Source organism: Mus caroli, chromosome 4 (genome assembly GCF_900094665.2).
Source record: "Mus caroli chromosome 4, CAROLI_EIJ_v1.1, whole genome shotgun sequence".
NCBI classification, from domain to species: domain Eukaryota; kingdom Metazoa; phylum Chordata; class Mammalia; order Rodentia; family Muridae; genus Mus; species Mus caroli.
This window is the reverse complement of record NC_034573.1, coordinates 143278804-143292387: the sequence shown is the minus strand read 5'-3', so window position 1 is coordinate 143292387 and position 13584 is coordinate 143278804. Positions and strand designations below refer to the sequence as shown.

At 50.3% G+C, this 13584-nt stretch overlaps 1 protein-coding gene across 1 annotated transcript in view; it reads left to right on the top strand.

The window, feature by feature from the left end:
• The window catches only part of Ajap1 (adherens junctions associated protein 1), a 108491-nt gene extending 98661 nt beyond the window's left edge, over nucleotides 1–9830 (top strand). Inside the window, exons 5-6 of the mRNA XM_021161549.2 lie at nucleotides 726–856; nucleotides 8761–9830. Coding sequence (XP_021017208.1) covers nucleotides 726–798 — 73 coding nt within the window. The 3' untranslated portion in view covers nucleotides 799–856; nucleotides 8761–9830. The remainder of the gene's footprint in view (nucleotides 1–725; nucleotides 857–8760) is intronic.
• Nucleotides 9831–13584: the final 3754 nt, after the last annotated feature.

Genomic DNA, 13584 nt, shown 5'->3' with positions numbered 1-13584 from the left:
CTTGCTTGCCTGCTTCATGTTTATATGGTTCAGAATCCCCTGCCTAGGGGATGGTGCCTCTCATAGTGGTCTGGATTCTCCTAAAATCCCCTGCCTAGGAAATGGTGGCACTAATAGTGGTCTGGATTCTCCTAGAATCCTTTGCCTAGGGAATGGTGCCACTCATGGTGGTCTGAATTCTCCCAGAATCCCCTGCCTAGGGGATGGTGCCATTCATAGTGGTCTGGATTCTCCCAGAATCCCTTGCCTAGGGGATGGTGCCACTCATGGTGGTCGGAATTCTCACAGAATCTCCTGCCTAGGGAATAATGTCACTCATAGTGGTCTGAATTTTCCCCACTTATCAATCAAGATAACCCCACTTCACAGACATGCTCACAGGCCAACCTGGTTTATATGGTCCTCACTGTGACTCTCTTCCTGGGTGATTTGTGAGGGAGACATTTTAGGAGCTAGGTCTTGCCTTTTTTATCATATGCAATATGATCTTTGCCTGTGGATGCATAGGCTCACCCCAAAGCTAGCATCTGGAGATGGCACAGGAGTAAGGAAGGGCCAGCCTTCCCACCCCCACACCTGAGTCCTCAACCTTCAACCTCTCTGCTTGCGGGCCTGTGAGAAAATGGTAGTCCCTTAAAGACCCATCTCTAGATAGCAGAACCTGTCTGAAGGCTGCCCACTCACCTGCCCTGTAGGCTAACACCAGCCTTTTCTGCTCTCCACAGAACCTCCTCTGCGGATAGGCATCTCATCCCTGTGGCCTTTGTGTCTGAGAAATGGTTTGAAATCTCCTGCTGACTGGCCGAAGGCTTTTTACCTCCTGGGGGCGGGGCAGACGCCATGTGTCTGTTTCATGGTACGTATCTTCCTGGGGCAGGATGCCCTCCTTCTCCCCCTGCTCCTCCCCATCCCCCTTACCTCTGTTTGGGATGACCAGGAGCCCCTCTCTAAGACAGTGGGTTTCCCAGGACATCCCCTATGTAGATACTGGACCATGGGTCTTTGAGGCACATCTCTTAGACACACAGATGAGACTACCCAGTAGGGGAATAGCTCACAGGATGTCCTTGCTGCTGCTGCTGCTGCTGCTGCTGCTGCTGCTGCTGCAGCTGCAGCTGCAGTAGCAGCAGCTCACTGCCATGCTCTCCCTGTGCAGAGGTGAGAGCTGAAATCACCTTCAGAAACAAGCTCTGGGCACAGCATCCCCTTCCCTCGGCAGGAAGCCACCCACCAGGGCAGCAGCTAAGCAGACAGGGACCACACCCTCAGCACACAAGTCATGCTGGGGGAGGGGCATTGGGAAGCCAGAGTGGAATTAAAAAACAGTCTTGAACTGTGAAAATAAGAGATAAGAAGTAACATGATAAAGAAAGAAAGCGAAGAGTTGAGACATCCACTAATTTGAAGCCGGAGACCGGCACCCAGACAGGATGGCTCTTCACGCTCCACTGCCTGGGAACATTCAGCTTGCTTTGGTTGGTATGAACGCGATGCGGACATCCAGTGGCTCCTTGCTGAGTCTGTGAACAGTGGCCTACAGGGACGTGAGCACCTTACCCTGGAGCCTCCTCACTTCCTGCTTACACAGCTGCAAGCACAGCCCATGGCGATGTCTGTCTGTCCCCCTTTGTTTTGAGATGCAAGCCTTGCCCCATGTCACGGCAGACACAGCCAGTCTATGTCCCTCTTTTAAAAGAGGCACCTAGTCATTTCCCGTGGAATGATAAGCCGTCTCTTAGATAGGACACAGTGTCCACAGATGTTTTCGTCTTACTCGATGCTCGCCTTCTGTGTGGGGTGAGGGGCGGGCATGGCTCAGGGGGTTCCATACCCAGCCCTCGTCCAGCAGGAAGCGGGGAGGATCTGCGGCCAGCTTGGAAATGAATCGGTCAGTTCTTAATCCCAGCACTAATGAATCGCAAGTTTGGTCCAAATCAAATCTCCAGCCCCCAGTCCCTGTCCCAAAGCCAACATGTTCCGCCAACGGGCAAGAGAATGTAATTAGATTAGACTGGAAATGAGCTTCCCGCAGAGGCCTTCACCGAGCCTGTGTGGCAAACACAGCCTTCTAGCAGGCAAGGCCCCAGAGCCTGGTGTATCCTCAGAGCATCGTGCCATGGTCTGCCAATGTGTTCTCTCCATTAAGGCTGTGGACGTCCCTCTTGGATGTACCAGCCCAGCTGGTGTTGGGGAGGTCCCAGGGTGGGGTAGGCGCCACATCTCAGTTATAGCTTTAAAAGTTCATCTTTTAAAGGTGGATGTGGTGGCTTTAACCAAACGGTCATGAGTTTGAGGGAGAGGAATCACTGAGAGTTTGAAGACAGCATGGGTACAGAGTCAGATCATGTATCAATTAAAAAAGAAAGAAAGAAAACTGTATTAAACAACAATAATTCATTGTCATGGAGATGCTGAGTCTGCCCACTGAGCCACAACTTTCTGGAAGAGCTGGGGGCCCATAGGCCATTTGTCTTGGGGCAACTCTGTCATTTAGATGTTAGAAAGCCCAGTCTCCCAGAAAGCCCATCTACAGGAGGGAAACTGAGGCTGAGAGAAGACAGATGATTTGGCCATGATGGTCTAGGTTGTCGGTGGTGAGGCCTGATTACCCACAGCTGCCTGGTTCCAGGATGTCACACTGTCTGCCATACAGATGGCTGTGCCTTACAGTGTCTGAGACCAAGCCCATCTCTATGCTAGATGCCTTTGCTCACTTCCCCCCTAAGGCCAACTCCAAGCTGTAGGCAGGTTGGAGGTAGAGTGGGGCTGTAAGATCTCTAACTAAAGGGGGTGGTCAGCCAGGCTGCAGTGAGGCTAGTCCTGAGTACCTGGGGGCCAGGCTGCAGTGAGGCTAGTCCTGAGTGCCTGGGGGCCAGGCTGCAGTGAGGCTAGTCCTGAGTGCCTGGGGGCTGAGCTCTGCAGCCTTCTTGCAGGGAGCTGCAGCACGGACATTCAAAGGAACACAGAGCTCGGTGAGCAGGACGCGTGGTTGTATTTGTTCCTCTGCTCCAGACCTCTTGTCTTTCTGGTGGCATCTGCTCCTCCCCAGAATAATGATGTCCCACAGTTGTGATTGGGTATCCCAGTACACTGATCTTGGAAGGGGTGTAGCATGCAGCTGCCCCAGGAGTTCACAGTCACTCTCACCTACATGAGTACATCTGTTTCCAGTCCACCCCACCCCTCTGTGTACGTTATGGGGACCCTCTGGGCTCAGAAGAACTAGATGTGGTGTCTCCTTTCCAAAAGAATGTGTTCTGCTGTCACGCCTGCCACGCTTCACCTCCGGTGACTTTCTCTAGACCAGAACCAGGAGAGCTGGAGAAAGAGGCTCATTAGTCTCTGATAAATGCTTAAAGATCTCATTGCTGTGTGCCGGGCGAGCTATTCATCAGTCACTGGGATGAAAGCCTTCAGAGTCCAAGCATCCCCTGATTCTTATAATTAACGCCTGGGCATGAGCAACAAGCAGAGACGTACCAGAGAGATCTCTCGGGTTTACACGGGTGCTTATTGTCCCTTAAATAAACAGCAATTAATAGAAAAACGTTTAATTAAGGTTTAATAGTCAATAGGGATATTTATCTCTCGAAGAGCCTTTAGGACTTTTAGATAGCTTTTTATAGGTGATGTAGCAATTTGTCTAAAAGAATTTTAATGTGTGTGTGTGTGTGTGTGTGTGTGTGTGTGTGTATGCCAGGATAGTGTCTATGTGAGTGTGTCTCCCTGTCTGTGTATGTTTGGGTGTATGTGTCAGTGCGTGCTCTCTCTCTGTGTTTGTGTGTGTGTATGTCTGTGTGTGTGTGTGTGTTCCTTCCACTGTGTGTTCTGGGAATTAGACTAAGGACCTCAGGCTTTTGAAGCAAGCTCTTTTGCCCTCTGAGTCATCTTGCTGGCCTCTGTGTAGCAGTTTCTTACCCCAACACATCCTTACCCCTTCACAGGACTGTGCCTGTACAAGACGGGAGGGGGGTGCTAACCATGACCAAGTCTTTTCCCTGCAGACAAACTCCTGGGGAAACCCAGGTATCCTGACAGGCAAGCTTCCACTTCGGAGAGTCCTTATCTCATACCACCTCACGGTGACCGCAGGTAGCCACACAAAGATGATTTCTACGCAGAGGCTCGCCTGCCATTGGCTCATGCCTCATTTCCTGTCAGTTCCGCCACCCCCAGGATGGCTGAACTTCAGAAAACTGAATTACATGTAGGTTCTTCCTATTCGTCAAAGCCACTTTATTCTGAACAGCACCTCGGAAAACATTAAGACTCTCCAGTCTGGAGCACACAAGAGATGAATCATTACTAATATTCTCAGGAACAAATTGAAGCACAAACTGATAAAAAAAAAGGCAAGTACCTGAACCTTCCCCCAAACAAAAGAAAACAAAACAGAACAAAACAAATCACATCCCAGGGTCTGGGGAGATGGTTCGGTGGAGTGCTTCAAGTTCTCTAGCACCCATATAGAGAGCCAGATCCAGCTGTTCTGTGAGCTATGGGTTCACTGAGAGACCCTGTCTCACAGTGGACGGGGATTGAGAAAAGCACCCAACATCGACCCCTGGCATCTGCATGCATGTGCATAAGCACTTGTGCACAGGAACATGTACACATGTGCACATACAAACACCCTGTTCATAGAGTGCAAAGCTCTCATAACTTAAAGGAATATCTCTTTCAAAGTAACACGGAGAACCTTCTAGAAGCTGTGCTTTCTGTCATCCAGCACAGAAGGAACACGGGGCACAGGTGTCCTCTCAGGCTGGTCAGGAGCTGTGGTACCAGGGACAAGGCCTCCCTCTTGTCTTTGTTTTTAAGAGCAGATGCTCAAGCCCTTGAGCCCAGGAAGCCTGCAGCTCAGTCTCCTTCCGGGCAGCAGGGGGCAGAATTTATCCCGGAATTTATCTGCAAGATCACTTGCTCTGCAGTTCCCACCTTCCCTGTCCTTCCCTGCCTGTTTCCTGTGGGGTCTAGACCCACATCCTGCATCCTTCCCTTGAGCCTGTGGTCTTTCTCCAACTCAGGGCCAAGTGGCTCCTGCACTGAGCCTCTGCAGCAAGAGACCCCACCCCTCCACTTTAAGCCAGAACTAGAGAACAGCAGGGCTGAGAGCTCAGGGCAGGTTTCTCATCTCTCCTCCCTCCCTGACCTAAGGCTGGGATGATGCCCTGACATTGTCTGGAATCTCCTCTACTCTCTGCAGAAAGTCAGTGCTGCTGTTAAAATGGCCATCTCACCACTGTCTTGGTCTCCCAGTGACCCTGCCCTGTGGGCTTGGAGGAGAATTCCTTTTCTATGTGGTTCCATATAATCACTTAACAAGGGATGGCCCCTGTCACCGGGCTCTACCACCCAGCCTGAGGTGATCCCCACCGCAGACCTGTACTCAGGGAGGGTCCTGTTGCCAGGGAAATGCTATGCATGCCTGGCTGAAAATTCCAGGAAACTCTCTTATACCCGGGAAGCAAGACAGATAGAAATTGAGGGCATGTCTGCGTAGAGGAGAGAGGAAGGGACTCGGTGGAGGGAAGGTAGGTGGGAGGAGCCAGCATGGAGAACATAGAAGTATCTAGAAGGCTGGTAGGGAGTGGGTAGGGCTGTCCCTTCAGCCTTGCTTTGTTTAAGTTCAGGATCAAGGGTCAGCCTCCTCCTTGGGAGCCTCTCTCATGAAGGTGAAGCCTCCCTATGACTTACAGCCAACCTTAGAGGCAGGTTTGGCAGAGCTTGCCTCAGATCCCAGCACTCAGGACGTTGCAGCAGGCCAGGAGTGTTGCAATAACAATGTTGCAACAATAACAATAATGTATAGCTTCTGCCCAGACTAGGCTGGATAGAGAAACACTGTCTCAATAAAAGGGGGGGGGGACAGAGACAGAGGCAGAGAGACAGAGAGAAGAGGGAGACCTAAGTCACCCTGATTATACCAACCTAGGCCACCAGGCCAGCCTTTGGTGAAGCTGTTTAAAACAAGTATATAATTGTAGAAAAATAGACCTAATAAAAATACCAATTAACTTTGCTGTCTCTCTGTGTGTCTCTGTCTCTGTTTCTGTCTCTCTGTCTGTCTCTGTCTGTCTGTCTGTCTGTCTGTCTGTCTGTCTGTCTCTCTCTCTCTCTCTCTCTCTCTCTCTGTATGTGTGTGTGGTGTGGTGTTTGTGTGCATGTGTAGTGTGTTGTTATTAGCTATGTGTTTCTGTGGTTGTATGCTTGTGGAGGCCAGAGGTCAATGTTGGATGTCTTCCTCTGTCAATTGCTACCATATTTTTTGAGACAGAGACACTCACTGACCTGAACTTACCAATTCTGCTAGGCTGGCAGGCCAGTAAGACCCAAGGATCCTCCTGCCTCTGTCTCCCCAGCACAGGGATTATAGACCCACACTGCAGTGCCCATCTTGTATGTGGCTCTGTGGATCCAAGCTTGTGTCTTCACGCTCACACAGCAGGTCCTTCAGCCCTGAGACCTTACTCTTAACCCTTCTTCAGTGTTAACTGTATCAGCAGCATTACTTGTGTCAGACTGTTCCCAGGAAAACTTCCCACTGGATACTAGCAGCCGCCCCTGGCCTTGGCATCCCTACTGGCTGTACAAATGCACACTCTAGCCACCCCCACCATCCGCCTGTTTAAATGCACAACCTGGGTCCCCCACATGAGTGGATTCGCAGAGTACTTTTTTTTTTTAACTTCCACAGTGTTCAAACGAAAACGCGCACCCAAGATGGCTCTTGCTGTCTTAAATTACTTCTCTGTTTGAAACCCATTTCCTATTGATCCCTGAATATGGAGATCGGGTGGAGACATAGCTCGGAGAATTCCACCAACAGGAGCCTTGTGCTGACATGACCCGAGGTCCCCATTCCTTTATGAAAGGTTGACTGAGGTCTGCAGTAGATCGAGAACCCCACAGAAGCATTTTGGATGCTTCAACTTAGGCCTCATAGAGTAGCCCAACAGGCACCTCTTGGAGATGGCAGGCCAGACAGAGGGTTGTACAAGGAGCTTCTGTTGTCCATTCTGGGACCATAGGGAAGGGCCTAGTACCTCAATCCTCTTCTCCGCCTCACTGGAGAGACAAGTGTGAGGCTCTGGGAGCAAACAGGGGTCCTCACAGCCCCACCCACAAATCCAGGATGAAACCTTCATGTGTCCCATGGAAAGGTCAGTGCTCAAAGTCTACCACTGTTGAGTCAGGAGAAAGGGTATCCCACTGGAGTTTCCTGGGAGAGTTGAGTCCCATACCCATGCTTCCTGAAGCTATGGGGACTCTTCACCCAGCTCCTAGGCCAGCTTGCTTTCAGGGCTGTATGTCCCCAGAAGGTTCGAAACTCTCTGTGACGGATCTTCCAGTCTGGCCATTCTCTGGGCCTGGGACCTGTGGGGCAACACCAGTACTCATGTCACATCCTGTCACCTTCATCGAGGGTCCCGAGAGCCCTGGCTTCTTGGCTTGTGTCATCTACAGGTGTGGAGGAAGTCCCCTTTCTGCTTGAGAGTCTTAGAGGCCTGTAGTTATGGGATGGGTGTTTCTAGTGAGAGCCCCGAGGGGCAATGGAAACCCACACACATTGCCCCAGAACTCACACAGCACTCAGCAAGATCGCTCATGGCTGCGATGTAATAATACATCCTCATGCCCAGGGACTCTCACTGGCTGGAACTCTGGGCTGCCACTTACTGCTGCTCACACACAGACAGGTTTGGGTACCTTTCCCTGACCAGGCTGCTGAGGGATGCTGCAGCCACTGGCCGCTCCCACACATAAGCAGGTCCCCTTTCTCTCTTGGGGGACTCAGGATCTAGAAGTCTGTCCTGAGTCTTGGTCCAAGTGAACTTGTAGGTGGTGGTGGATGGCAAGGGACCCCATAGGCTCCTTCCTGTGTTATAGGTGCAGCGAGCAAAATCTCTGCCGTCCACGAGTTAGAGAGGGAGGGGGAACATGGAAGGAATACTAGCCAGTGGCAGGCATGCTTGGGTGATGTGTTCCTGAGGGGGCAGCTCAACATTGCCTCCCCAGCAGCTTCACCACTGCTTTTGTGGTGAACTCAGACCACCACAGAGTTTATGGCTTTAATGCGGAAAAGGATTTCAGTGCTGGCTAGTGTCCTAAGCTGAGTTGGGAGTTTTGTTAAAGATTCCTGAGCTCAGTATTGACAGTGAAAAGAAATGCTCAGAAGAAGTCAAGACACTCACCAGAGTGTGGGTTTCAACTAGAAGGCTGTAGATTGACATTTGGGAGCTTTTTTGGGATTTTGGTACGCAACATGTTTCTAGGACCCCACCATCCTCTGCCTCTGTTTCTTTCATTGATAATGAGGCGACGGCTTGGCTCCATGGGTTCCTGGGATGAGATTACTATCTAGTCAGCTAAAATCAGGAGCCGCTGGGATTGCGCAGGGCCTTTAGAGCATGCCCTTCCCCTGTACCGTCTCGGGTAAGATGCCTAGAACGTGTAGATGCATGCCTGGGAAAATGAGGAAGGCTTTAAGGGTTGGTAATTTGCTAGTGAAAGACTTCAGTCAGATGCTGGGGGAGCAGTTCTTTTTCCTGTGTTCCCCAGACTTTCTGTATTTTCCTCTCCTGCCCCGAATCCAGGTTTTCTCGGTAGGCTCTGCACACAGGGCTGAAGCCTTCCATCATGGTCCCACCAATCCTTGGCAACCACCGGAGTGGGTATATTTGGGCTTTGTGTGGGCAGTGAGCCTCCCTGTGCCCCAAGGGCTGCTACTATTTACTCTCTTCCTTTCTGCCTCCACAGGATTCCGTTGGTGAACTTGTACAAACAAAACAACAAAACAAAAAAATTATAAAACCTAAACCTAAACTATCTAAGGGGAGGGTCCCGCACCCGCTGCTTCTGTTTGCCCGCGGGAACTCAGCTGAGCAGGACACCCAAGGCCAAATCTATTTTTGTAAAATTGCTCGTGCCTAGGGGCGCTCCCGTCTCCCAGAGTTTTCTCCGGAGAGCAGAAAGAAGACATGCAAGAAGCGGACTGGAGACGGCAGAGGATGCCATGCAGAGAAGGACAGGAGACGGCTCCCGACGCCTGGGACTCGCACCACGATTCTGAACCTGTGCCAATAATACCACTATGTGCCATGTAATGACCCGGAAGCTCGGCAGGAGCCGAGCCCAGCGAACCACGCGGAGAGATCTTAACAGAGGACAGGGGTGGGGGATCACTTCCGGTAGAGTCACTATTTCTGGTTAATATACATATATAAATATATAAATACCAACACACAGACACACACACTTTTTTTGTACTGTAGCAATTTTTGAAGATCTTCAATGTTCCTTTTTAAAAAGAAAAAGAAAAAAAGAATTGTGTTCTAGTCACAAAACTTGATTTATTTAACATGCTTAGTATGAACAGAAATAAACCTGTGTTTTGTACTTTGGCAAATCACATCACACGCAGCACACACACACATGCACACGCACCCGCACATACAAACATACAAGCACTTATATGCATATATTGGAGAAGCCGTTCTGCAGGTCGTCCAGGGAGACAGCCTCAACCCAGAGGACGAGCCCTTACGTGACAACTTCCATCTGTCAGACACTTGCCGAACGGTACTCATGCGTGGCTTTATCACTTGGGCCAGAATTAAGAATGCTGTGGTTTTCTCTCTATGTATTCACACACACGGTCAGTGCTGCATTTCTTCATTTAACTGTCTGAGGATGCTAACAGCCACACGCGTTCACGCAGCCGACTGCCAACGAGTGAGCCTGAGAACCAGGTTGGGTGGGTGGCAGATTCTCGAACATTTGTGTCATACAAGCATAGACTGAACTAAAGAGATTTTACAGTTCCATAATTAAAGGAATATATCCGTACACGGTGTGTGCTTGTGTCGGGGCTGCACTCAGGAGCCCAGGAGAGATCCGAATGCAATGGTTCTGTGTGTGCCCAGCTCTGGTGGCTCCTGTGGGCCATGCTCTGGTACAGGCTGTCTCCTCCTCCTGTTGCCGAACAGATGCTGTGCTTTTTCTTGGGTTAAGTGTGAGCAGGAAGGTTGGAGAAATGGAGGGCGCAGTGATGTTTGTTATTAAGATGCTACACTGGGACTTCTGTTGGGTCATAGACAGAATATCTCCTAGAAAACCCGCATCATACTCCCTGGTTTGGAATTACTGCCTGCAACCCATCTTCCCTAGGATCCTAGTAGCAGGTGCTGGGAGGGGCCTGTGGACCTGTTTCACACTCTTCAAAATTGTGTGTGTATGTGCACTGCCTGTATGTATGTATGTATGTATGTATGTGTGTGTGTTGTCTCTCTGTCTGTGTGTATATATAAGTATGTATGTGTATGTTGGTTTTGTGTGTGTGTGCACCATGTGCAGACAGTAGCCATGGAACCAGAGTTACAGATGTTTGTGAGCCTCTCTGTGAGTACTGGGAATTAGACCTGCTTCCCTGGAAGAGCAGCCAGGGCTCTGAACGGCTGAGCCACCGACAGCCCCACAGCCTGACACTCCTGTGCATTACAGACCAGGGGCTAGGCCAGGTGCAGGAGATCTTCTTCAGAGAATGTGTTTTCTCGGTACGGCCCAGGTAGGAGTCAGTGGCAGCAGGAGAATGCAGGAAAGACTGCAGACAAGGTGAAAGATTGAGGACAGACAGACAGACAGACACTTGCTTCTTCCCAAGGACTCTGTCCTCTGGAATCGACCCAATGCAAAAGGTGCTTGGTGGAGCTAGCTTTCGTATGTCCCTGGGCAAGTGAAAAGGTCTGATGGTAGAGGGTAACGGTGCTTTTACAATTCAGATGCGTTAAGTTCTGTGTCCACAAAGCACTCAAAAATTTGGAAGATGTTTCTTTTGGATTTCATTTTTGATTTTCCATCCCTGCCCCCAAAGCAAAACAATGCAAACACTTGCCACTGGCCTGTTACAGCTCCGGGGCCACAGGGTTCTCCTGCATGATGCTGAAATGTGCGTCTTCTCTGCGCCTCACCTGGCTCCCGTTCCTCCCTCTGGCCTCAAGCATTTCCATCAGAGGTGGGCTTTGGGGTTGTGTTAGCCCTGGGTGAGCAGGTAAGGCAGGGTTGACAGCATCCTTTGGTAGTGGGGGGCCGGTGCTCAAGCCAGGGACTTTCTGAGCTGCAGAGCAAGCCCAGTCAGGGAGGACGGTGATTGTAGCTGCAGAGTCATCTCTACCCACACTCAACACCAGCCCTAGCACAAGGTTGGACTCTGGTGTCTTGAACTCAGAGTTCCTAAGATACCAAAAGTCAGAGGGAAGGTTAGAACAACCTCTAACCCTCATAAGCCCGTGGTAACTCCTTTAATACACCCAGAGCAGGGTCCCGGGGACCAATTAGGTAGAAGTGTGTGTGCACACTGCAGAAGTGTGTGTGCATACTGCACCACAGAGCCCAGTTCAGCCCGGTCACTGCCAAAGCAAAGCAAGGCTGCCAAATCCAGGGATACACTGATGTTTTATGTTAATCTTGAGTGGCTTCCTCACCTTCTTGCCCTTAAACAGGAAGTAGATTTATGGGAGAGAAGAATATGGCCACGAGGTGTCCACTCAGCTATAGGACTGTGGGTTGAGGCCCAGCGTGTGACTCAGGTGTCTCACATATCTGGGGAGTGGAGGGACAGTACCCTGAAGTGTGAGTGGTCCCCGCTCTGCCCTTCACATCTGTAATCGAGCCTACTAACAAATACCACACATCTTACTAGCACCCTTAGACACCCATCTGTCTGTCTGTGTTTTCTCTGTCTGTCTACTTTAACTGCTGTTCTTACCAAGGTAAGTCAAAGGTAATGTTCCTAAATATCCACTTGAGATGCGGATAAACCCATATATCCACTTGAGTCCTAACGTTTTAGCTTCACACTGTTACAGGCTTCCAAGTCATTTGGCCCTTCACAGACTGTGCAGTGCCCCCACTACAACTTTTAAAGTTATTAGCATTGACTCTTAAAAGCCATCTCTCTGCAAGGCCAATGGAATCTGTCTCTAGGTTTAGTCAGTTCTAATCTCCACACACGAGGTATCACTTTGGAGTAGTTAAAACCCATAAGTGGTTACTTTTGTTTTTAAACACTAAGATAAGATTTCTCAGCAGGCCCAGGGAAACCTCCTGATCTCCTGGGCTCACCATCCTGAGATAGGTCCGAGGTAGGTCTAGGCATGCCATACCACTTACTTCAGCATGGCAAGGACACTCAGAGACAGGCATGGTGGGATAGCTTCCTCATAGGACAAGGAGAATGTTTCTCCCATGTGTTTCTGGTACTTCCTTCCCATCTTGAGTCTAGCTACACTTCTGTCAACCCCAACTCCTCCGGAGCTCCTTGGCTCGAGGAAGTCATGTTACTGTTACTGTTGATCTCGCCTTCTTAGGTTCTTAAGCATGCCCAAGTGTCTCCCAGGGGCACTGTGGCTTCTGGGAGCTTCCTCTCTGCAGGCGCTCATTGGCAGTGTTCATTCATTTTCTGGTATCTTGTGAGACCATGTCCAGCTCATCGGCTTAGTCATAAAGTGAGTACATCTGCTACAGTCTCTATTTTGGCTCTCCAGAACAGGGGAAGTAGGGAAGGAGAGAAGGACAGGGAGAGAGGGGGGGAGGGAGAGGGGGAGGGAGGAAAGGCAGAGACAGAGAGACACAGGCTTACAGAGGGGGAGAGAGGGGGAGAGACAGACAGACAGACAGACAGACAGAAAAGAGAGACATGAAAAATGTATTAAAAGAGACAGGTAGGGTTAGATCCTTTACCTTCTCCCAGGTGTCTAGGGTCTTCTAAAATTCTTGGAAGGCAAGATGGGGATACAGGGCTGAGGCTAGACCACAGCATTTCAACACCCAGGTTGGAAGTTCCCTGTCATTCATTCCAAACTGGCACCAAGATCCACATTTTGTCTGTCTCCGTCTGTTGCCCACTGCACTCTTTTATAAGGGTTAGCCTGACGCACACGAGCCCTGATGCTCCTTCCATGGGCTCCAGACAGAAAGACACTGGGACTCCCAACGTTTGCCACTGTTCTCATTTCAACTTGTGAGTTCCATAAGATGCACCTCCTGTGATTGGTTCAGCAGTCTGTCAATCTTCTACCATGTTGGTGTAGGACTGGAAGTCAGAAGGACGTAGTCCTGTCCTCGTGGGTGGGTTGTGCAGTCTGCTGTGAGTGAAGATCGTTAACAGAGACATGCACATACAGTAACCAACAAGTAGATCAATGGTACAGGGAGCAAAGAGCAGGGGGATAGGAGGGAGGAGGAAGGTCATGGGTGTTCATGGCTTCCTTCCCTCTCGTTCCTCCTGGAGAGCCATCTCTTGCTTACTGAGGGGTGGTCCAGGGCTGGATGATACAGCACAGCCTCTCGCCTTTCAGAAACGCAGGGCAACGCCAGGTATGAGCTGCTCTGATCATTACAAAAGGCTCTGCCTGGCTCTTTGCCCCTCACCCTGCTCACTCCAGTGAGGAAGATCTGGAAGGGACTCAGAGAGCCAGAGCCAAGGGAGTAACTGTCCTCATGGCAGGGAACTTCCCAGCTCTCTGAGCCCCACCTCTACCCACGTTCTCTCTTCACTCTCAAACTGCTTCTGCCCAGGATTGA